The 25,049-nt window shown below is 35.2% G+C and overlaps 1 protein-coding gene and 1 long non-coding RNA gene across 4 annotated transcripts in view; one reads left to right on the top strand and one right to left on the bottom strand.

Annotated features, from left to right (window-relative positions):
- Positions 1 to 18,927, bottom strand: part of LOC145943517 (uncharacterized) — a 53,369-nt gene extending 34,442 nt beyond the window's left edge. The window contains exons 1-2 of the long non-coding RNA XR_014426528.1: positions 18,818 to 18,927; positions 18,520 to 18,557 (exon numbers count right to left, since the gene is read on the bottom strand). This is a non-coding gene — a long non-coding RNA (uncharacterized LOC145943517). The remainder of the gene's footprint in view (positions 1 to 18,519; positions 18,558 to 18,817) is intronic.
- Positions 1 to 22,431, top strand: part of LOC145943463 (lachesin) — a 227,146-nt gene extending 204,715 nt beyond the window's left edge. For all 3 annotated transcript variants that reach the window (XM_083050998.1, XM_083050981.1, XM_083050990.1), the window contains 4 exons: positions 1,266 to 1,385; positions 1,639 to 1,809; positions 8,572 to 8,821; positions 22,171 to 22,431. In XM_083050998.1, coding sequence (XP_082907124.1) covers positions 1,266 to 1,385; positions 1,639 to 1,809; positions 8,572 to 8,821; positions 22,171 to 22,207 — 578 coding nt within the window. In that variant the 3' untranslated portion in view covers positions 22,208 to 22,431. The remainder of the gene's footprint in view (positions 1 to 1,265; positions 1,386 to 1,638; positions 1,810 to 8,571; positions 8,822 to 22,170) is intronic.
- Positions 22,432 to 25,049: the final 2,618 nt, after the last annotated feature.

Genomic DNA, 25,049 nt, shown 5'->3' with positions numbered 1-25,049 from the left:
TTATGGTCCGTCTTACGAAAAACGTTATCATTTAATGACGCCGATACAGAATCATCGTTAGACAAATCTTAGAACTTACTGTATGAATATAAGATAATCTAAATTCGGGATTTTTTTATGCAAATGAATATTATCTTTATGTCGTCATCCCCGTTTCTCTTTTAAAAACGCCAAAAGATATTTTAAAGATGTCTAAAGGACGATAAGGTCTGTTGGGAGCATAATACGCTGTATTATATAAAAAAAAATTGAATAGCTGTATGGCACATATCGTTTCCTAAAAATTGATATTTCTCTTTTATACAAAATATATTTACAGATATAAAGTTTTTATGTTTCGTCAAATATTTTTATATAAATTTTATTATAAAACGATTTAAATTCGCAGTGTTGACTCAAGTTTGTGCAAAACTAATAAAAGAATAATTTTACATTATTTTTTCGGATACGTTATTATTCATCATTATTTAAAAAATTAATTTTTTTATCTTGTTTGAATATAACGCAATAAGCGATTATATCAATTTCATCGTCGATGACGAATATGATCAGACAATATCATAGAATATGATATTCATGATATGTAGGGAAATTTCTCTTATATTTGGAGTATGTTAGAAATGAGAGAGTTCAATGGGATACAGATTTTCCTGGGAACACAATTTCACGTCGCAGTGGGGCTAAGTAGCCGCTGTAAAACGCACTGTAAGCGCTTTGTGACGACACAACGTTGGCCGAGCTTTGGTCGGAAGAAGTGCTCGGCGCGGTCGCCTGTTAAAACGTAAGCAGCTCACAGAAAGCTGCTTACGATATTCGAAACGAAAGGTAGCGAGACGTTATCAGGAGACAGAGAGAGAGAGAGAGAGAGAGAGAGAGAGAGAGAGAAAGAGAGAGATAAGAAGGAGAGAAGGGAGGGGAAGAGACAAAGAGTGCCCGTTTCTGCTCGCTTGCTAAATGACAATCTGTCAGCGTGTTTCATTAGCGTGACGTGCTCACGCAGTTCGCTAATGATGCACTCGCACAAAGAGACCACAATGTAACGGCGAAGTAAGGCGATTGAATTGCGCAAGTAGCGTTGTATCCCGAAATCTCTGCTTCGAAAGAAATCGGAAAAATATCCTTTGTGGCGTTACGAGCGATGACGTTCAATTAGAGAAATTAGTTCTCGCACGTACGCGGATGATAGCGATAAATGTATCGGCATTATTGTTGTCTGGAGCCTGATCGGGTGATGTTGCGACTGATCGAGTTGTTATGGATTGCAGTTCACCCGATGGTCCAAGTACCGAACCAGCTAGTCGGAGCTCCGGTCGGAACTAACGTCACGTTGGTCTGTCACGTGGAAGCGTCACCTAAGGCCATTAATTACTGGACTCGAGAATCAGGTAATAGAACAGCGCAATCAGTACAATTCTTGTCGTTCGATTTACTTGGAGAGTAAATACCTTGTAGTTGATACAGAATTGTTTTAAGTATTTTTATCAATGAGAACGTTATATAGCACATTTTATACAGTTGTATAAATAAAATATTTCCTGTCACTAATAGAAATCTGTACCAAGCATGAAATTTTGTTTCTTACATATATTCATCTTATTTTTGATTACACAATTTAATTTCTGAAACGTGTTTTTGCAGACGAAATGATAATCAGCAACAGTAAATACGCGATGTCCGAGATAAAAACATCGGTGTACAGCGTACATATGGGACTAGTGATCCTGAATCTGCAGAAGCACGATCTGGGTGGCTACAAATGCATTTCGAAAAACTCTATTGGCGATGCTGAGGGAAACATCCGGCTTTACGGTGAGTTTCAGCTGTTATAACACGTTCCAAGGACAAGAAATCTCTTTGCGAGCTAGGAATAAATCTCGAAAAACTTCATTCAGATGCAAATTGTCGCGTGTACTAATATCTCTTGTAAAAGTTTTAATGTATTTAGTTTAATGTATTAGTAAATATTTTTAAAATATTAATAATTAATATATAAAAAAATATATAAAGATAGATTTTAGATACAAAAACAGATTAGGATGGAAAACGAATTTTATTACTGACTAATGACTCGAATATGTGACTGATATCGAAAGAATTCAACAAAATCGCGAATAATAAATCCTTAATTAAATAAAAATAAATTTTTTTATAAAGAATATATTGAATTTTATTCGAATCCACACATTTAAAAAAATATTATGTACCACTTAAAGTTTTCAAAAGTGAAAGTAAATACTTTTCTAAGAAAGGGGTCGGAAATAGCCCAGGATACTATACAGGCTTGTATCTTAGCGCGGTCGCAGCTGCACGTATCTCGGCGGCGAGAAAGTATGGCGTATCACTGCGACATCGCCGTTTCCATTACACGCGCGATTTAATACGTCGCAATCTCGCAGGAACGATCGACGGCAACGATCGTCTCGCGTATTACGCAACACGATGGTATTTTTCTCGTCGTCCCGTAACGATACGTCGCCGTGAAAATGGCGAACGGTTAGATTTACGTATATAGAATTAGGTGTTTGCTTGTTTCTGCGTTGTTGCTCCTATTGCAAGAGAGGGAACATTGGAGCAGTCTGCGTGAATGCAATAACAATTGTAAGTCCTTCATTTATAAAAGTCGATATATTTTTACTTATTTTTTCCTTCTTACTATTTCTTCGCCACACACATTGAAAAAAAATTTGTTAACTTGACTAAACCTTTCAACTAAATTACGATTTTGTTAATTGAACATATATTAGTATTTAAGTCAAATATACGTTTTGTGAGATTTAATATGTTATATTTAATTTAAATATTTCTATATGTTCAATTAACAAAATATTATTTAGTTGAAAGGTTTATGGCCAGTTTCTTCACCTCCGGTTAAACTATATCTTTATCTCTTTTCAGATACATTCTTAAAAAGAGACAAAGATATAGTTTAACTGGAGGTTAAAGTTAATTGGAGGTGAAGAAACTGGCCATTAGTCAAGTTAACAAATTTTTTTTTCCAGTACACATATATGTAATTTAGTACGAATTATGTGGCAAAGATGAACAAAAAATTAAATAAAAGGATCCAGCCAAGTGAATCTGAACGGAAATATTTCGCGCTTGTGTAATCTTTTTAACGTCAACTCGTCGTTTTGGTAATCTCAGGAATTTATCTCGAAGAAACCGCACGCGACCATCACCTACAAGAAGATATCGGTATTTGCAAAATTAAGTTCTTTCTCGAGTTTTACTATTTAAGATATCGGAGAGACCGATGCCGGGAGACAGATCGGAATTTCCGCAGTTTCTTAACCACGTCTCCCCGTCGTATAACCTTGAGTTATTTTACGATGCAGATAATATTGTACCCTCTGTATAATATTTATGGAATTCTCGCTTCCATTGTGTGTCCGCGAAATACCAGCACCAACCGCTGACATATATCCGTAAAATACCTGAGTCAGTAATTTTTAAAATACATGTATTTACGATATATCGGTTAAAACGTGATTACGAATCTGCTCTCTTTTTTTCTTCCCGAGAGCTGACCGCCTTTAACACTCTTTCTGGATTTAAAATGTCATTCTAGAATATTAACTTTACACTCTATAAATTTCACGTGCCAAATTACAAGATATCTAAAATTTCTTCAAAGATAATAGTAATATTAATTAATTATTTGATGATCATTAAAAATTTACAAATTAGAAAAGATAATCTCGAAAAAGATTGAAATTGCAAGATCTGCAAATTTTACTAAAAATTTTTATCGATATTACTTTTATTCTTTTCTAGGATTTTTAAACGTTATATTATATCTTTTGATATAAATTAATAGCGATCAAAAAAGACATACATTAGAGCGATCAAAGCATGAATAATCTCGTGTATCGCGGCGATGCTACGAGCGCATAAGTCGTCATGAGTGGCGCCTCATAACTCCTCACGTTGATTGAACGTTACGATCCATTTACGACGTGTATGCTGACACTTCTTTACCGAAAAACGAACAAAAAAAAAGGCACATTTTTCGCGGACGACACGATTCTCTCGCCGGTATGTCATCAGCCGTAAGTGCGCTCATAACTTCCCGCTTACTTTCCCTCGTGATGTGCATCCTTATTTTTTTCACAGTCTCTATTTATCGGATTCCGTCACATAATTTTCCACTTTATAGCGCGAGAAAAAAACTCGGCGAGGCTGCAAGGGTGTTACGAAGCTGCGAATTACGAAGGATGTTTTATTAAATTGCAAAAATTGTAGCAAACGCGATTCCGAGAAGAAAAAAAACGCACATTAAAAATTCGATCTAAAAATTAAGCAGTTTCTGATGATCTCAAAAACTATTTGTCACATGAATCCTTCCAAAATTTCATTTTTAGAAGAGAGTAAAGTTTAATGTTGTCGGAATATTAAATTATATTTTTATGACATTGTTTAATGACATATCCCAGATTTGATCGCCATTGATATACGTATGTCGCGGATTATAAATAATATATGATATAGAAAATCGATAAAATGATGTACTTAATACATGTGACAGATATGATTCATTACACTCGATCTCGCGCTTTTAAATAAACGATGAATAGATATTGATTGAATGACCGTAATATTGCAATATAGTACGTACTCACAAAATTATTCTCTGTTTTTGGCATTAATGTTGATTATTCACAAAGGACATGATACGCATAATATGCGTTTTACTACTTTATGGTTTCATTCAATAAAAAGTTTAACATTTTGGACATGTAATTTTCATTGCTTAATATTTTCAAAACATATTGCAATACATTATACCTACATATATTCCTCTAAAATAATAAAATAAATAATATCTCGGCATTTTTTTAAAATGATTTAATTAGCATCCTTGCAGAGCGCAACTTTTATGTACGATAACCCGTCTAAAATTTATTTCACCAATAAAAGAATAATTATATTGCGTTATCGTCACATTACATATTATGAACTTTGCAAAAATCAGATGTGTTATTATAGCAAAAATTTTAATCAGAGCAAAATTCTCGGCGAGAGATATCGATGAGAAGCGTGCATAAAATTATAATACAGATTCTTACACACGCGGCCGTACAATCTCAGTTTGCATCCCTGCGTCCGTGCGTCAGAATATACCTCGATGCAAGTCACTAATACACGAGACAGACTCAGGGAACGGAAAGATGAATCGCGCTATTGTTTATTGTTCTTGAGAAAAATAATGACGCGTGTGCAAAACTTCCATCGCGATACTTTTTTTTTCATAAGAGAAGTCTCGTCTTCGGTTTATCTTTATCACTTAATCGCAAGACGGATAAAACGACGTAACAAGTGGGACAAAACCAAGGGTCCGATATTCGCGAGTTAACTACCCCCGCCGGCTTGCGAGCGTGCAACCCTAATGACGGCAATTTTATCGCGCTGTCGTGTAAAGGGCGGACGAGGAAGCGCGATGCTATCCTGGCATGCTCGAGCTTCTCGTTGAAGTCACGCAATCAGATAAGCTCGAAGGATTAACCGTTAAATCGCCGGTGTAAACGGGACGCGAAGAGCAGGATAAAAAGATCGCGCACTCGCCCATGTTGGGAAGGGCGGGATAAAGGGGGTAAGAGAGGAAGGGGGAGGGATTCGATAGATTTAAGGGCGCTACGATGAAAGCGAGAATCGAAAGGCTACGTATAGGCGAACGTAGAGCGGAGCGGCATGTTGGCGCGTCATGTCGAGGATCGAAAGTCTGCGAAACAATATCTGAGCTTTCCATTCATCCCCCTTCCCCTCTTTTCTTCTCCACCCCTCTTTTCTATCCGCGCCGTGCCGGTTTTTCGTGTCCTCTTTTCCACCGCTCTTCCGGGGATGTTCTTGTCACAGATTGCGCGCGGTCGGGATTATGGATTTACGTTGATAAATGGCGACTCGATATCGGAGTCGCGGCGTATCTCTGGCATAAAGATCGCGTTGCTTTAAATTATAAGAGAGTCTACGGGGGAGGGGGGTTGTGATTTCTCCCGCGATATTATATAGAAGAATTTCTAATATTTCAAACTCTTATCATTTAGTGTTTCACAACTTGAAACAGATTCATGAAAAAGAAAGTCCATATTAATTAATCGACACTACACTTATATTATTTAAATTTGATAAAGTGATTTAAAAAAGATGTATAATACAAAAATTGTAATTTAATGTCTAGACGTCTAGACGTCTAATAATATTTTGAGAGATAAAATGTGCGCCATTAATTATAACACTAGTTATAGAACTCTTATTACGAAAGAAAAATTAAAAAGTAATATCTTTGTCTTGTATAGAAAAGACAGTTATTTAAAAGATATAATATATCTTTAAATTAAAAATACAACATTTTTGTACCTTTATTTGAAAAAGAAAAACGATATTATGGAAGTATCGATAGTTTGCTATAGTTTGAAAAATAGCAAGTTTGAAAAATGTTGAGAATTTTCAACAAGCATCACTTGTGGTTCTAATAATGATTTCTTCTAGAGCAAGCAAAGTATAAGTTGCGCGCCGTCAAAAAAGCGCTGCGGAACAATAGTGAAGATCATCAGGGCGTCACGTCCGCCGGTTAAAAGACCGTGAAACAATATCTAACGTGGCCACCATCCCGCCGTTATCTCTCTTCTTGCTCACCGCCATCCCGACCTCGCGTACTCCCGTGTCTCGTATTAGTTATCGTTTATCAGCCAGCCAGACAAAACGCGCCGCCCGGAATTGGGTGAGCCATCTGTTGCCAGACATGATCGATAAAAGTCTGCCAAGTGTTATCAGTGCTAAACTGCTATTTCGACGGGCTGCCGCACGCGGACACACCACACTCTTCTACTTCTTCTTACAGTTCTTCTAACCACCGGTCTACCGCAGCCTGTCTCTTCCTTTGAAGCAGCTGTATACGGGGCGTGTCGCAGGCTTAGCGGGACAAATTTTTATTTTTTTCAAGGAATTGTGCTTGACGATCGCGGAATCAACTTTTAGCAAATAAAAATTTTCAGAGGGACGTAATTACGAAAATGTTTCACATTCGCGAGCATAAAGGTTGCTTTGCGCAACTCCAAATTCGAGAGTAATAAATGTGAGTTTTTTTTTTATGCGAGTCAAAGGTGAAATTTTTGCATAGAGAATTTACATCATACTCAACGTATGAATTAAATTCATTAGCAATATTGCTAAGTGGAGTTGACCGAGCAAAAGCAAAATTAGGATGGAAATTGCGTCTCGCTGCAGGATTCGAGCGCTCCGTAATAAGTAGCAATAGCTAGCAGAGAGGTACCTAATTCAATGTCATTGAAACGCGATCTTGTCAATTAGCCCTGTGATTTTGGTATTTAGTAGCTTCGTCGAAGCTATATAATCAACATGGGGGTTAAACGTTCTAATGTTACGCGAGTTCGGTTACGCTAATATAATTCCATTTTGGATAAAGAGGAATGCGTTTAACATTTAATCAAACCTCAATAATTATATCGTTATTGAACATATGTACATCATGAAACATTTTTCATTCGAAATTTGTTTTTCTGCGAGGATGAAATCTAATCTAAAAGCACGTGAGGACAAAATAATTATGGAGCTCTCAATAATGCTCGGTGCAGAATTTAATCGCGTTGCGAGACAAGCATGTCTGACCTGTACAGTGTATCGGAATGAGTACGGGAAATGAGCGTTGGCCATACATTTCCTAAAGAGCGAAGCGTACCGATTGATCCTAACATGAGAAAGATAACGGGATGCTTCATATCGTTGCCCCTCTTCCCTTTTCCCGCAACTTCGCGTTACTCGCTATCACGTATCGACTTGCTCATCATTCGCTCGTTGAATTTCAATGTAACGTGCCACGAATATTTAGTACTGTTGAAAAATACACGATAGATGTCAAAGAGAAAGTTACACTCACGCGGAAAGATCGTGTCTCGTAATTGCAAAGTATACAAAAATCTCATCTTGAAAGATTTTTTTTAAAGCAAGAAAAAAGAATTTTTTTTCCATTTTGCGCACAACAAACTGTACTTGCGATACAAATTTCAAAAAGTAAATCACACTTTACTTTTATTCACCTCGCGTATATCGGGTGACGTGGAGCGTAAAAACATCGCGCGATACCCTCCATCTAGGTTCTGCACGTGCGGAAAAAAATGATATCTAGTCGCGCGCGTATCGCCGAGTACTGGTTGGCCACAGTTGAAATAATGTTTCGACGATCGTGCCTTGAATTCAATAACGAAGGAACTGCAAGCTTGACACTCTCATTGCGCGGCGTAAGTATCGGTAATTCCAACGTTTTCCGACATCGACTTGGCAACTTGTTATAAAAATCACCGTTTAAACCTCACGTTCACATAAAATCTCTCTCCAAGTATAGCGACTTGTCCACGAAGTATTGAAGATTTAGGAACAAAAATGAGAAAGAGTTTTAAAGGAAATGTCTAAATAGAATCCAAGTATAAATGTCCAATTCTTCTTAAACAATACAATGAATTTTAAAATATATTTATGTGTGTGTGAGATTTCACGAAAAACATGATTACTAAAAAAAAATGCTAATGCTACTTCTCCATCTTTATCATGTTACAGATATGGACCTGCCTCAGCATTCCAAAAAGACCGGTGACCGGCGATCGGAGGATGATGCGGGTAATTCGATCAGTGATCGCGATCACAGACTGAATCATGTGCATCAGGGCCCATTGAGGGAAACGGGATCCACCCCAGAACCGGCTTTCGACGCGGACGAAAATTCGGCATCCGCCACGTCGAAAGAGAGCGCGTGTCCCGCAATCATTGCTGTCATCCTAATCGCACTGCATCATCTGCTCGCTTCGACGTAAGATAGACGGAATTTATCTTTCAAATACACTCAAAATACGTTTATTACGAGCTCGATTATCTAGCTTTAACTCTGAGAGAGATTGCGCGAGATAGCGGCAAAAATAATCCGATCGAGTCGCGTTCTCGGCGAGCCATGCTTGCCATATCGATCGAATTTTCGATATCGATACTTCGTTAATACGTAATAATAATCATATCTTATACGAAAGTGATTAGTGTGCGCCACGTTGCCGAAGGGTGCTAATATGTTTGAAATATAAGAACATTCACCGAATCGAACAAATGGCGGAGCAGAAACTTTCATTTTATCATTATTATCAGAAAGAGTATACTTTAGATTTTTAAATATATTTCACATATGTGAAACAATAATATATTAAAATATATTGAGTACAACCTACATATTTGGGAAATATAGCGGATTTATTTTTCTGTGGAAATTAGAAGATGAATTATGATATAAAATTAATTATTTTAATCAAATGTAACAGCTTTTTGCCGGACAATTTTCTCCTAATAGAAATAATTACGTTTTTATTATTTATTTCATTTGCGGTATAAAATGGATTAAAATTACAATTGTGAAATTCGAAGTTTTTATCAACGTCAATTCTATGCGATAATTAAACACCTGCCCGGCTCGCATTTTGATAATAAACAAAGGATATTTCATAAAATTTTATTTTGAAACCGCGAGAATAAACGATAATAATAATGTCCACATATATAGAAATAGAAACAAAAACTTGGAGGTCAAGAAACACCGAATTAACAAGCGCGATATATTAAATCAAATCATACATAATTCATATATAAAAATAGTAGCCACACTTTAAGACAGAACGTCAGTTCAAAAGCTCGATATAAAAATACAATATAGACGACTTTTATATGTTTAATTGTTGGAGATATATTTAATTGAAAATAATTTAATTATATATTCTTATTTTTTTAAAGATATTTATATAAAATATATTGATGCTATTTCATCTTTTATTTAAAGAACAGTGAACAAATTCGCGCATTCTTTGTTTGTAAAAATGCAATTGCATCTCTATTGATGAATAATATTAATTTATTAAAAAATAAATTTTATACCAAATATCATTTATTTATTAAAGATTACTTATATTATTATGATCGTAAAGTTTTGTAGCACGGAGTACCGTCATATTTTTTTTCCAGAGCAATTTTCAGAGAAACCTATTTCAGTTTTAATTCATATATAGGTGATCCCTTTAATATAAAAGCTGTCCATATATCTCGTGTCGCATCGATCCGACGTAGCCGCTCTTCCACTTAACGCCCGTGTAAATTAACAATCTAACGAATATCGACGAAACGTTAACGGCACACCGAAGATTGTGAAATTTTGCTCGCTTCGTCATCGCGGGCTACGGTTACCGCGATTGTCCGTTTGCGGCTTAACGAGATATCTCGTTAGTAGCCGCATCTCGCCATACATCACGCCCTCCCCCAATGACATAATTATAAAACCGCCCGAGTTTTTTAGCTCGCGCCCGAAACGTCAGATCAGAGTGAGCGAGAGGCGGGCGGTTTTACACGCGGAATCAATTACGCGAACGTCGTTCACGTCGAGTCGCTACCGACGCCGGAGGAAATACTCCCGGTAGCGACTGCCGCGCGAGAAATCGCGCATGTTTAATTAACGCGCGAATTCCCATCGAGTGAATTCGCATTAGCCGTGATCAAGTGGAACGAGCTGTTGCCAGTATCGGTGTCTAATCCAGAGACGATTTTACTTACACGATCAAGAGCGAAGCGAAGTGCCGGGCTTTCCGCTCGTGCGTGCGTGACGCATGCAATTTCGCAATACGTATATACTGTATATATATGTATATATATCGCTTCGTACATCCTAGGAAATTTAATTTCCAATTGCATTTCTCTAAATTGAGACAAACGAGAATACCCTTGATACATTTTGATCTATCAAATTATAGTTCATCTTTGCGATTTCGGCTGTCAGACATCTCTCTGAATTAATAAAAAAGAGATGTCGCTTCTACTTTTATACTTTGTATAAAATAATAATAAGTATAAAGTAATAATCTCTACATTGTCTATATTCGGTGCTTTCCTGGAGGAAAAGATATTAGCGTGTCTGGACAGGACAGTAATTGAAAATTTTCTCATTAATATATTCACATCACGCGTACAAATTGTACCGAAATATTTTTACCGACAATTTTGTTATTAAATATGTATCGGTATATGATGGAAATGTTTCTTTTTCTGATATTGCGACAGTTATTCGGACAGTTACGTTAAACTTATATAATTTCTTCAACACGTAGCACAGATGTTTTATATTTTGTTTATATATATCATCTGTGTTTTGAAAATATAACATATCTTACATCTCTAGACCGATACATGCGTATCGATCTAGAATATCCTATCAAGCTCGAGAAGACCCACGATCGCTCTTTCCATTCTTATATCGCGAAAAAAAATTTCACGGTAAAGAAATATTGATATGTGCTTCATACAAAAAAGTAGAAAATAGAATTTTTTAAAATAAAACAGTACTTTGTGTGTAAATAGCCAACTGTCGAATTTTCTGTCAGAGAATTCAAATCTCGAGTTATAAATATTCAGCTAACATCACAAGAATCCTTCGCACGTGGAAAAATGCGCGGAATAACAGTAATAAATTAACTTGCTATCACTTTGTGTATATCAACATTAAATACGAATATTATTAAAATTGATCTCTTCTTAGTTTGCAAAAAAATTGCAAACCATTTATATATAAATAAATTTATAAAATTAGTCTTGAAGACTATGAATATAAGATACCTGTGCTGTTTTACACACTTTTCTTTTCGGATTAAATTTTTTGGAAATTATATTTCCTATTAATGTTAAAACTAATTTGTGATATTTATGACTCACTTACGTACGCGTAAAATTTCAGAAAAAATCTCATGGTTCGTTGAAAACGCGACGACTCGATAAACGAATTTTGATACATAATTATGGCTCAGTGACGACGAGGCGCGCAGATAAAAACAAAAGTAAGAGATAATTGCTTGTCCCGATTAGAGAAACGTGCCAAATGTTCGGCTTCGTTATTTTTTCTGTATTTAAGAATTTCTGATTCATTCATCAGTTTATTCAAAATGACATCAATATCGACGTTTCAAGGGTCCACATCGCTTTTTTCAAGCTTCTGAGTCCAATATTAGATATCCGCGTGTTGTTATGCCATTTAGACGGCTTTTCTATAAACGGCACCAGTGTCGACAGTTTTAAGTTGGGAATATTCGTGAATAATTCTCATATCTTAGAAATGTTTATATAAGAAAAAGAAAACAAAATAAAAAAAGATCTATCCATTTTTCTGTATAAATGTATATATACATATCTTTGAGTTGGAATATTTATTAACCCATTAATAGTTAAAACCTAAATCTTATAACTGGTTTGTTAAGTAGATTAAGACTCCTATATAACTTTACCATAAATTACTCTTATGGCACAAAATGATATTACATCCTCTAGAGAGAACTTTAGAATCTTATTTCACAGTTTTGTGACATAAAGGCACTCAGGTCCTTTTACATAAAAGTCGTCCATTTAATGGGACAATGAATATTCCTGGTAGACAAAGGATGCGACGCTTTATAATGACAGCACTTTTGCTACCGCTCGTTACGATAGCGTTGTCAATTATGTCATCCGACAGTCACATTGTGAATGGACGATTAACGCGTATCGAGGTTAAATATTTTATACTTTTGAAGTTCGAAAAGAAAATGACGCACGGTCTGCAGCATATAAAGTGTTTTTGCAGAGATATAATACTGTATAATAAGATATGAGAAACAACTGGCTCGCTTTAGATTCCTTTTTTACGTGGCATTAAATCTCAAGGTAAGTATTATATTTTTTGTCGTATTATTGATCGTTATATAATAAAAATAATTACTAAAAATTGAAGTCCGCAGTATCGTAATATCGTTATAAAAAAGCTGAATTTTTTTCTGATTACATACTTTATCTTTTCTTACGGGAATATCTCATATTTAATAATATATTTCATATATGACAATACGAATAGAATATATTGAGTAATTGAAATAGGATTAATATTGTAGCCTATCAAGTCAATACAGTTTTAGTTATTTATATGTACATTTACATATGTATTAAATTTGACGAATATAAACTCATAAATAATTTAACATCAAAGTCTGAATTAACTCTTATTATACAATTACCAAAATATCAAATACAATGCAAGTCAAATCAAATGTTGCGACATTAGAAACTATTAATGTCACACTATCGTAAATATTATATTTAATGCCACGTGAAAATGTGGGCCAAAGTGTCGGTCGCCGTCAAGATTCGCAGGATTGTTTCGTTATTTATTCGCAGTTGGACCTCGTTATAGTCACAATAAGTGGGTGTTCATGCCTGTTTATGTGTGTGTGCGTGTACTTGCGTGAGTGTCGCGCCGTATGAGAGAGAGAAAAACATCGCGATGTCTAATTATTATTAATATGGAAGCGGGAAAACATCTATGTGTAGATTGTGTAAATTACGGAATAGGGTTTATCAAATTGTTGATTGTAGGTGTGTTTACAAGGATTATATAATATATATACATATATAAATATATGAATATACATAAATATATGTAAAGCGTAAGAGAGTTGGAAGTAAATAAGAAAAATAAAAATTACAGATCGTAATCGAATCGGCCTTTACGCATCGCGACGGATAATGAGAGTCTTCGTGGCTCTAGAAATTATCGATGACTTCTGTTGACCCATCATTGTTGATTATTGTTTTGATCATTGTTATAGTTGCTATCGCTTAAACATGTATCGACTATCTGTTACCATGTAAATCGTTCTTAACACAAGGAAATGATACGAGACAGTTAGGAAATTATAAAGATCATACGTATATAGTGTTACATTGTGTAATATATCGGAGAAAAGACAGCTCGAAAACGCGTCCATTTCGATTCGTAATAATTCGTAACGTTAGTTTAAGGCGATTCGAACGATGCACAAATGGAGAAGAGTGAAATTAATATATTGTACGAACATTAATTTGACTTTAACCAATGACCTAATTATATCAATATTAAATCCACTATTGTAATTTAATTTAACAAATTCAAAAAGATCAAAGGAAAGATTTGACGAAAGTAATATGTTGTCAACTTCTGTGTGTGCGTGCGTGTGTGTGTGAGACATCTCGTCATAATTAATCAAATTCTCCATTTGACGCAATTGATCTCGACCCATACATTTTTATACATTAATCGGTAAAATATCTAACAAAAAATACAAAAAATTGTTCCATTTCTTAAAACAAGTTGGAGAATATTTGCATAGTTAAAAATGTAGATGTGCAAGAAGCAAGAAGATGAAGATGCGCGCAAGTTGCGTCGCAAATGAACATATCATTTAATAATTCGGGCATGATTTCGGTGATGATTTACTTACATATCGATGAATCTTCGCGCGCTTTGATTGTTCTCACGGATCCTCGATCGCTCCAATTGATCAATGAGCGTCGCGCATATAGGAATATCATACGGGTAAAGGTATCGATACCTGACGCATTTATTCAGTCATTAAAGGTAAAAATATCAGACGTCGAGTCAGTTAAGCTAGAAACGCCGGACAAAATCGATACCTGGCTATCATTTCGAGACAGTCCACTTCGTATTTGGAACAATGTAAAAAATGTGCTTACTACTACGATTGTGAATCGAGAGGCGATGGAGAAATCGCGCGTACCGATCGATTCTGCGGGGGCTCGGTTGCATCGACTCTTTAAGAACAAGAGAATTAATTAATTCTCGAGAAAAAAAAACGACTAGCCTTTAAAAGGGACGATTCAACACTGCCCCTCACGTACGAGTGGCCTGACCTTAATATATTTTGCACTATGTATACATAGATATACACGGAACGACGCGCAACCTATTATTATTCCCCCCATCATACTCCTATTGTGAATAATATCATCTTCGATTATATTCCCTCCCTCGAACCGTCTCTCCCGCTCTTCTCAAATTGAAAAAAAATTTAGTAATGGCGCATCGCACACTGTACAATAATCTCACGCGCGTGCAGCATATGTTATATACATAACATACATAACAATTAATGATATGCATACCAGTGCGTCGATGTAATTAATTAGTGCCCCCCTGCCCCCTGTAATACCAAGTATGAAACGCAACTTGTACCAAGCCAAGCCACGACTTATCGGAATATTGTCTCGCCAACACAGAGGTATATACATATTATATTATATATATAGTCGAATAAAGAGACGATTAATGTACGTTGTAGTCATTAATTTCATTTTACATGCCACCCTTTAATTGCTAACTAATTTACAGCAAAAGTTATTTAAAAATCAATTGTACCAGAAGATAAAAAAGTAAGGATAAAATATTTGGTTAATTTATTTTTCCTAAATATATCTGAAATTAACTAATAATTTATATTTTTTTGATTTTATGATATTCGCGACAGATCGACATAGATATTATAAAAGAATTAATATCTCGCACGAGACTGTCGCCCGGGAGATTGATAGAAGTAATCGATATCTCGCGCGCGAGAGAGAAGCAACGGTATTACTATGTCATTACAAGTACTAGGCAATACGTTCATTACGTTATCGTTGATTACATGACGTTAATCGTGTAGGGAATAAATAATCCGTAGTCGTCAAGGGATCCATTTACCAGTCGATCAAAATTCCGTAGCGCATGGACGCGTACATATATATCAATGATACATATCGACGCGGTAGCCATATAAAGTAGTGTATATGCCACACAATGCGATTATGGCTGATAATTATTCGATTTAATGAGCTGCTGGAGACGCTAAAATAGCAGTTTCAATGTATTCTCACAATTTTGTCCCTCATTGCGTCAGGGAAAGATAAATTTTCATATAAGATAAATCTCTCTTTTTTTTTTCTTTTAAGTGAAAAATAATTTTGGCAGTTTATCATGATAAAATGGATTATGTAAGCAAATATATTTTATATTTTCTAAGATTGATAATTTGTGACATAGTTACAATATGTTTTTATTAATCGCAAAAGTAATGCATATTAATGTCTAATATGTATTTAAAACAAGATAATTCGTTCGCGAGTTTTAATGTCAAATAACGTTTGAAATAAGAATATATGTATATTCAGTGGTCGCATTCAGTTTTAAATTAGAACCAAGACAGTCGAGCAGATATAAAAAGCAATGCAATTTTAAAAGAAATAAATTCATATAAGATATAAAGAATTGTCCTAGACTGTTTTACGGTATTAGAATTAAAAATGAAATAAAAGCACTAAAAGATTTCTCATTTTATTCATAACGTAATAATTAAATAATGTTGTATACAATATTATTGATTATTGAGGATGACTACCTTCCAATTGTAATACGCATCGGTGTAGTGAAACTTTTAATTGTACAAACAATTTATATCACAGAGATGCTAATATCAACTACATACGCGTATACGCACGTCCGACGTATTCAATTCCGATCGGGATTACAATTTCGAATATGACTCTCGTAATTGCGGGGACTAATTAATATCTATTATGGGAATTAATTGGAACGTAACTCCGTGTCGTATACTTTAATGCAGACGATTACGCACTAGCATATCACAAAAAAATTATGTCTCTTTCCGCAGAAATAGAAAAACGTATTAAATAAATAAAATCTATAAAAATTAAGCATCCCGCATTTTCTATTTTCTCATATATTTTCTTCCAATGCGTTTCATTTAATATAAATTAAAATTAATATTAATATTAGAATACATAGAACGAGCATTATTTTTTAGGGAAATTTGAAAATTTTCTTGATTTGTGCTTTCATTTTATAAATTTACTTAATCTTTATTTTTTAAAAATGTTATCTTCCTGCTATAAAAAAATATGTTTATCTTTTTGCCTCTAATCTTAAAATAATTGGAATAAGCCACAGTAAAGTTAAAGTAAAAAAAATAAGTTACACAGATTATAAAGAACAAATTATTGTTCAAATTTATTACAATATTGAAGACGTAGAGCATCATTATCCGCGCACACAATATTAAAAATATCCTTTCATTTTAATTATCAAAAAGATTACGAATATTAATTTCGTAATTGGCAAAAAATAATTTTTCCAAAATTGCCAACTACAAGTCGAAGAATATTAGTATCTCAAAAATATCAGGATATCCAATCGATCCAATCTTGATTTTGCACCAAGGTTTAATGTAGTTTAAAATGAGAAGCGTGAGCGTAATATGAAGCGGGCAACACAGATCGTTCGCTCATTCGTTACATCCGAGCGAGCTTTCGATCGAGTTTCCGAGCGAGCTTTCGAGCTTAGCGCGCAATGACCAAGTAAATTGCAGGTGCAGCGTACCTGCGGGTCCTCGATGATTATTCAATTTAATGAGCTATTATAGACGCCCTCTGGAACGTGACGTTAGCACCGCAACCGGTTTCCGCGCCGCGGACGACCGGCCGTTCATGCTCAACAAGTTCGTGGGGGATCGCGCAGCTCGGGTACGGGTATCTCCTTCCTATCCATCCCTGTTTCTCGCTTCCGCGAACACGCAGGATCGCCCGCGTGTACATACGCGTGCGTGCTTAGCACGCGCGGATTTGCGGCGCGACACCAGCTCTAGCACAGCTAGAATTTCGATGCCGCGACGAGAACGCAACGCGAACCCATTGATAATTAGTAGACACTTCGAGGCGAATTAATCCGCGACGAAACGACGAGTTCCGCGCGGCCGGTCATTAATTAAGAACGCTCGCTCCGCGGAAATGGTAAATCTATTCGACATTTATTACAGCGTATGCGAAATTTCTCCGGCGCGGCGGCGAGCTCGCGCTCTTCTTCTAAGCAAAAATTTGCATGGAAGCTTGCAATTTGTTGAAACTTTTTAATTTGCAACTTCAAATATCTCGATAATTAGATCTCTCGCTAAGTTACTGTGTTTTAAGCAAAGTCCACTTCAAATTAATTGAACAACAAAGTTTCGTTATCTACCTGTCTACGCTCTCGATACTTAAGCCCGTAAAATCCTTTAAGCTTCAATATTAAATAGCTCGCCGATTAAGCCATCCTGTAATTTTGTGCTAAGAAAATTCTTTCCATTTCGTTAGAAAATATTTTGTCGCTACCAAACTCCGATATTTTTTAAACGCGTCGGAAATAATGTATGTTTTAATCTTTCCGAATATGCGTAACTAAAAGAAAGTGCGATTTTAATTCATGTATATATACTTGCTTTTCACGAGCTATCACAATCGACATATTCATATAATCGTAAAACCGACGCAAGGTTTCCAACTGTTCTCTGCTTTTCAAGATCGCGATTGTGCAAATGTTTGCCAAGAAATCGAAAATGATTAAAGATAAATAAACCGTCAAGGATAAATCGTAGAATTTATATCTCTCGTCGTGGATATATACATTTTGCTCTAGTTCCAAATCGAAGTCATAAACAGACCACATAGGTCATAGTAACAAATCTATATATTATATTTATCTATAATATTTTGATATTATTGCTAACCAAATTCATATATCGCAACACATCATTTATGTATATTATACAATTTTCATAGACTGTTTACTTTAAAATAAAATAAAAATTTGTCACTCACCAGTCGATGCGTAACAGCGAAGTTAAAACTACGTTGATCTGTAACACACAAATATAAAATCCAACCTATAGCAATACAATTAATATTAAAAAATAATAATATTTTAAAGTAAAATTAATATTCGAAGAAATTATTATTGTATACGTATTGAATATAAATGTCGATACGTATAATAATAAATAGAGATATTTAATGGAATAAGAAGAATTAATAGTACATAATTTTTTCGAAAAGATTATTCTTGTTAAGTGTGAGCATGTGATCAATAAAAATTATATATAAATAATAAATTATTCACCCCAGGATTGCTCCGCCGATGCCTTCTAGGCCTTCTCCTCCTCCTTTCAGGTTGTGAGGATTCGTTGCACTTAGAGAGTTCGTTGCACTGACTCACGAAAATATGATTTATTACGGTTCATTACTGTTCATTGCACACGGCACGATGAAAACAGGCGCACGATACTTTGCGCAACACTTTCGAACTCGAACGCGCGAGACTTTGCACGACACTCCCGAATTCCACGATCGCGAGGCAATATCCCGTTTCGCGCGAAAATTGCACTTTGAATCGACGAAATTACTTCCAACAAAAGGTAAGCCCGAAGCGGAAGGAAAGGGAATCGATGAATCGACATGAATCGGGTCCACGACTTTTGTCTCAGAGCATATTCGAATCTACGAGTGAACTCATTTTGACAAGATTCGTTATGATATCATAACGGTTTGTTGACGAGGGAGAAGGGCACTTATTTCCGATAACCTATATAATCTAGGAAATGAGATGTCAATTTCTTGTCGCGTATAAAAATCGTGCTAAGTTGTTCTAGCCTGTTCATCAGAGCGAAATAAATATGTTTTTAAAGCGAAAAAAAAAAGAAAGCCGTGGTGTGTTCGATAGGTCTCACATGAAGATATGTATGACGATATCATATGATGTATGATATATGTGACAAGAGACAGGACGAGATCAAACGACGATGATTCTATCTACCCTTATCGGGCAATCGACCAAACTCTAACCAAACGATTCGGGTCAAACCGCTTGTCGGAACACAGTGCGCTTTCATTGATCGTTGTCCAGCAACGTTCGATGAGATATTCTATTCTGTCAATCGGAGAAAGTCGGATATTTCGGTGACGATTATAAATACGGAGGAAATATCTCACGCGCGCGCGAGAACTATATAAAACAATATAACTTTAACCTTAGCGCACGAACAGTTTTGCACAACATTTCCGCACTCGAACGCGCGACACTTTGCACGGCACTCCCGAATTAATTAAGACGCGAAAGCGGAAACATTTAACGTTGAAAACCATTTGGGTACTTAGCTTCTTCTTCGGGATAAAGCTTCCAGGTACTGAACGCTCCCACCAAGGTGTACCTATCAAAAAAAGATTTTTTCATGAATAATGCAATATAAATATGTTTCTAAAAAAAATTAATGTTAGCCAATTCACACTTTGCCATTACAAAAATGTTATCTTAAAAAATAAATTACAATATCATGTGCATACAACGAAGTATTAATCGTTTATTAATATTTAATATATTAAATAAAGTATTAATGCATAAACGATCGATACATGGATCTCCGTTATTTGAATTATTCGCGCGATCCGAGAAATCATGTAATACTCTGCATTATCAATTCGATAATGGTAGGCAAATTATTTGTAAATCAACAAAAAAAAAGCGGAATATGAATTCAATATTGAAATTCAAACATCATTAAAGAAACAATTATCTGTGTGTATAAAGATCGCGATAAAATAATAATATAAGGTAAATATGCATAATAACGGACCCAGCCCCAATCACCTTGACCTTGACATATGTTGTCAAGGTCATAGGCCTGAGTAACCTCCAACAAATTTTAGCCGTCGCTTGTTGTTTAACAAAAAACAGTTTTAAACAGTTATTAACAAAAAAAAGTTTACTAAATAAAACCAATATTTGTGATACCATATACATTAAATATACTGTACTGTGAATGTACTGTGGGTTGGGGGTTCAGGGGGAGGGGCTCCGCCCCTCCCCCGCTCACGTTGTTTAATAATAATTTATAATTTCTATCTCTGTATCGTTTCTGCATTGCTATTTGAAATGTATGACTTGAGAAATATTTGCTTTGATAAATCGCTTCTTTGAAAAGTAATCGGTAAAAAAGTTACTTAATCTAAATCGGCGAGAGAATATCTGAAAGAATGACCATAATTGTGACGTGAAGGGTGAAGGGCGAATACGGAAAGTAAGGTGAATGCCGAAAAAAATGTTAAGGGAAAGGAGGACTATTCGAACGTCGATGACAGCGAACTAGGTAGCGAGTAAGGTGCGCTAAAAGGAATGGAAAAGAAAAAGAGAGAAAGAGGGATAGAGAGAGAGAGAAAGCGGAAGAAGTGATGAGAAGGGTTAGGAGGGTTAGATTGGAGAAGGTGGATGTCATGGGAGGGCGAAGTGGCAGGGAAAGAGCGGCGACGAGCTGATATTGTAAGTGGCTGCGAATCCTTTATAACTGAGAGAGAAAGAGAGAGAGAGAGAGAACTCTCGCGGGCTGAACGGGGCGAGCTTGGAATTTTTGATGTAGTAGCGGGCAGATATGAATATCGGAAAGTTTCCAAAGGAATTCCGCAGAAGATCGGGGATGGAGGAAAGACGGGGGAGTTGCGATTGAAAGGAGGCGCGGAGCGCCGGAAGATGCCGGCAGCAGACAGGGATGATGGTGCACAAGGTGCCGCGCCCGGAACACGGCGACAACTTTGAGAAATTGCTGAGGAACCGATAAACTTCGCGGCGGACAAACAACGATTCAAACGGATACACAGATTTCGATGCTAAAGCGATGCCACGCGTGCATCGCCTCGGACCATTGAGTTCTATGATTGTAATCGCAGTTAAATTGTCTAAGAGTTCTTCTATTTCAATGAAAAGAAATAATAAAGCACACACACACATAAATAATAATAACATAAATGGATATTACATGTAATATTTATTTATATTATTACTATTTATATTAATAAATATAATTAGATGTGATAATATAATTAAACATAATAACGCGATATCTAAGTTTTTAAGTTTTAACATTCTGTGCATTATCACAGTTAAAAATAATTATAAGATGTATGCAATTTATGTAAAATAAAAATTAATTTTTTTTTTTAAATAAATAATATTTTTCCTATTAACACTTTATTATATATTCATATATTCGAATAAATCATTATAAACTAATTATAAATAAGATAAAATTAATATTGATAATTTTTTTGCTTTCTTTAAAATTAATATTTGTGTGAATTTTTTTTCTATTATATAATTAATATATAAATATACATTCATTTATATCTACTATTCATTTATATTTGATTTTTATTTTTTTTTATTCTGCAAATTAGTAATTCAATTCATTAAATTCTGGTTACGATAAAAGCAATAAAATAAAAAATAAGAAAAATATACTTGTAGCTTTTCCTTTCTTGAGTGTAAAATAGACATTGAGAAAGACAAAAAAAGAATTTGTTTTTAAATAAATAATACAAATATATATATATATATATATATATATATATATATATATATTTTATGTAAGGAGAGTCTTCAATATGATCGCACATACACATAGTTCAATGTCCTGTGTGTTCCAGGCTGAGCAAGAGGCCGTGTCTATCGATATCATTGTAAATGGATATCCATAGAGACGATCGCATCAAAGATGACCCGGACATGAAGTAATTTTCCGGAATTCAAGCTGATGTGCAAACTCAGAGAGCAAGGATGATCCCCTTAAAGGGGTACACGATCGCTTTGTGAACGATATTTTTAGACTGTAACGTTTATTTGCGATTAATTGAAACCGATTGAAACCGATCATAAAAAAGCACATGTTTGAAACTTGTTATTTTATATTTCTGTTGACAGTACTAAGCTTTTCGCATACGTGCGATAAGAATAACTTTTCCATACATATAAAAATATAGATTTTCAATGTTCGCAAAAAGCAGAAAAAACTGCTATTGACATTTCATCCATCAATTAATCTATTTATTGGATTAAATGTTTTGGATTAAATTTTCCTATTTTCCCTAAATATACATTTTCTATTTCTATTTCTATTCAAACTACATTTTATCCTGCCTTTACCCTATAATACGAAAACAAAAAATTATCGTAGAACCAGATCTAGGATAATATTCATTATTCAATTACTCATTATTTGTCTCTATTTTTAGCATGTAATATCAGAAATATTCTTAAAATGAGAGAAGAAAATTAAAAGTCTAAAAAATAACACTTTAGCGATTTTAATATGTATATGTATGTGTATATACATATTACTAAATTATATTACGCAAACAATATAAATCAAACAATAACAATGTAAAAACAATAAAGATTCATTATTCGTTGTTTTTCCGCGCGTATCATATATAATTTTTGATAAAATATTATATATGATAAAAACTAAAAAAAATTAGATTGTAGCAAAAGAGATTAAATTGCACATTTGTTCATTATTTTGATATTTGCGATCTCACTGTTTTCTATGTAAAAATAGATGTACATGCTCATCATTATAAGCTCAAACATCAGATATTGTACGATCCGTGCCATGGTAGCATAATTGCGCGGTGTATAATTACACGCGACGTCGATGTTTAATGCAGAATAATTCCGGTTTCATATCCGGCATTTTAGCTTCCTCTCGCGCCTGACGGTAAAGTTGATGAAATTTTTTATATTTTGTATAATAATCCGCAATAGAAAAATGTGTACAGTATACGGTAACGTACTCAATCGTATCTATACATAGGTATATAAAAGTTCTCATGTCGCGCACACTTAATAACACATTAAGCGAAATCATTTAGATATGCTTTTGTAATATTTGAACATGCAAAATAACAGTTAAATAAAATGTAATTAAAATGAAAAAAAGTAATCCTAGAAATTTTTTGTAAGGTAATATCAAAATGAGACTTTTTTTATACTCGTTTGAGTATTAAAAAATCCACATTGTATCGGCAATGCTCGATCAAAACTAATCTCACGAATATAAAATTACACGAGCGACTATAAGAGAGATAACAGTTATCATAATTCATTTTTCATATTTATTCCGTCCATAATGGCGCGTGATCTGTTCCATATGCTAAGCATAGAGAGTCGGTATTTATCGGTACGACGCAAGATTGTTGCAAGTATTACGGGCACGTACTACCTGAGGACGAGGCCGGGTAAGCTAAGGTAAAGAGGAGCGAAGCGAGCTTCGCGCCCTATCGCGAATCTTACCGCGTGTGTAAACTCATAAAGCGTCAAGCACGGTAACCAGACCGACGTCGTGATGTACCTTAAAATCTCGCGAGAGTAAAGGATAATAATGTTCCGCGCGGCTACGTTTTTACCTAGTCCACGGCTGTGTTTGAATTGATGACACGTCGAGTATTCCCTCATTCAAGTCTCAATTAAAAGATTTGTGCGATCAACGTCAATTAATTTCGGACACCATAAATTATATCTCTAATTGTAAGATTAAAACCATAACTCGACATAATGTCCGCGAGATCTCCAACACACATATTGAAATAACTTGCAATCAGACGGCACGTCATGCTAAACGCGTCCCAGGCGTTGCGATGCATCATCGATGCAACGACTACCGATACGAAAGGCGGCGTTCACTGATTACAGCCGCATTTCGAATTTCAGGCTGGAAAAGCGGAGGAGGAGGAGGCGGCGGAGGCGCGATAGCGGAATACATATTATGCAAATATGTTTGCGCTGCCTCGCTCGTCGTGAAATAATGTCGAGAGCCGGCAGACGGCGGTCAGCCTAGTGGCCGAGTGCCGATAGCGTTATTATATTATTTCGCTAATGTTATTGCTGTGTGTTATGCGCGGAGCCCAATTAATATAATGCGGACGGACGGGCCGCTGTTTGATCGGATTTGCGTGGGCCTTTGATGCGGCATCCAGCCTAAAATCGGACGCTCGATGATAAAATTGATTAACATCGCCTATCCTGATGACGGCGGAGCGGTCCGCTTCTTCGTAAATATATCGTAAAAGATATATCAAAATGCGCAATGCATCTTGCGAAATCAAAATTTACAAAGTAGCTTCAACAGTGAACAAGTGCAAATAAAATTCGATATTAGCATTATAACTTACGATTAGCTCTTGTTCCAGTTCCACACGCGGCGACGAATTATTATATTCGGGAATGTTAATATACAGGGTGTATCTAAATAAGTGCGAAAAATTTTAGGAGATGATTCTTTGTCGAAAATTAAGGAGGGTTTCTTATATAAACATAGGTGTATACTCTTATATCCCTCCCTGAGGAGTTAAAAATTAAATAGGAGTTGTTAATTTCATCCCTTTATAACGATACAGGAAGATCAAAAAAATATTAATAAATATCCTTTTTATTAGTGGAAAACATCCACCAAGTTTAATTTTTTTAATTTGTCTAAAATTCGCAAAAAAAATAAAAATTTAATTTTTACCTCCCTCTTTAGAAAAGT

The sequence above is a fragment of the Prenolepis imparis genome, unplaced genomic scaffold, assembly GCF_030444845.1.
Source record: "Prenolepis imparis isolate NDT839.2.m4 unplaced genomic scaffold, iyPreImpa1.0 SCAF_1, whole genome shotgun sequence".
In the NCBI taxonomy this organism is placed as follows: Eukaryota; Metazoa; Arthropoda; class Insecta; order Hymenoptera; family Formicidae; genus Prenolepis; species Prenolepis imparis.
This window is presented reverse-complemented; position numbering and strand designations above follow the sequence as displayed.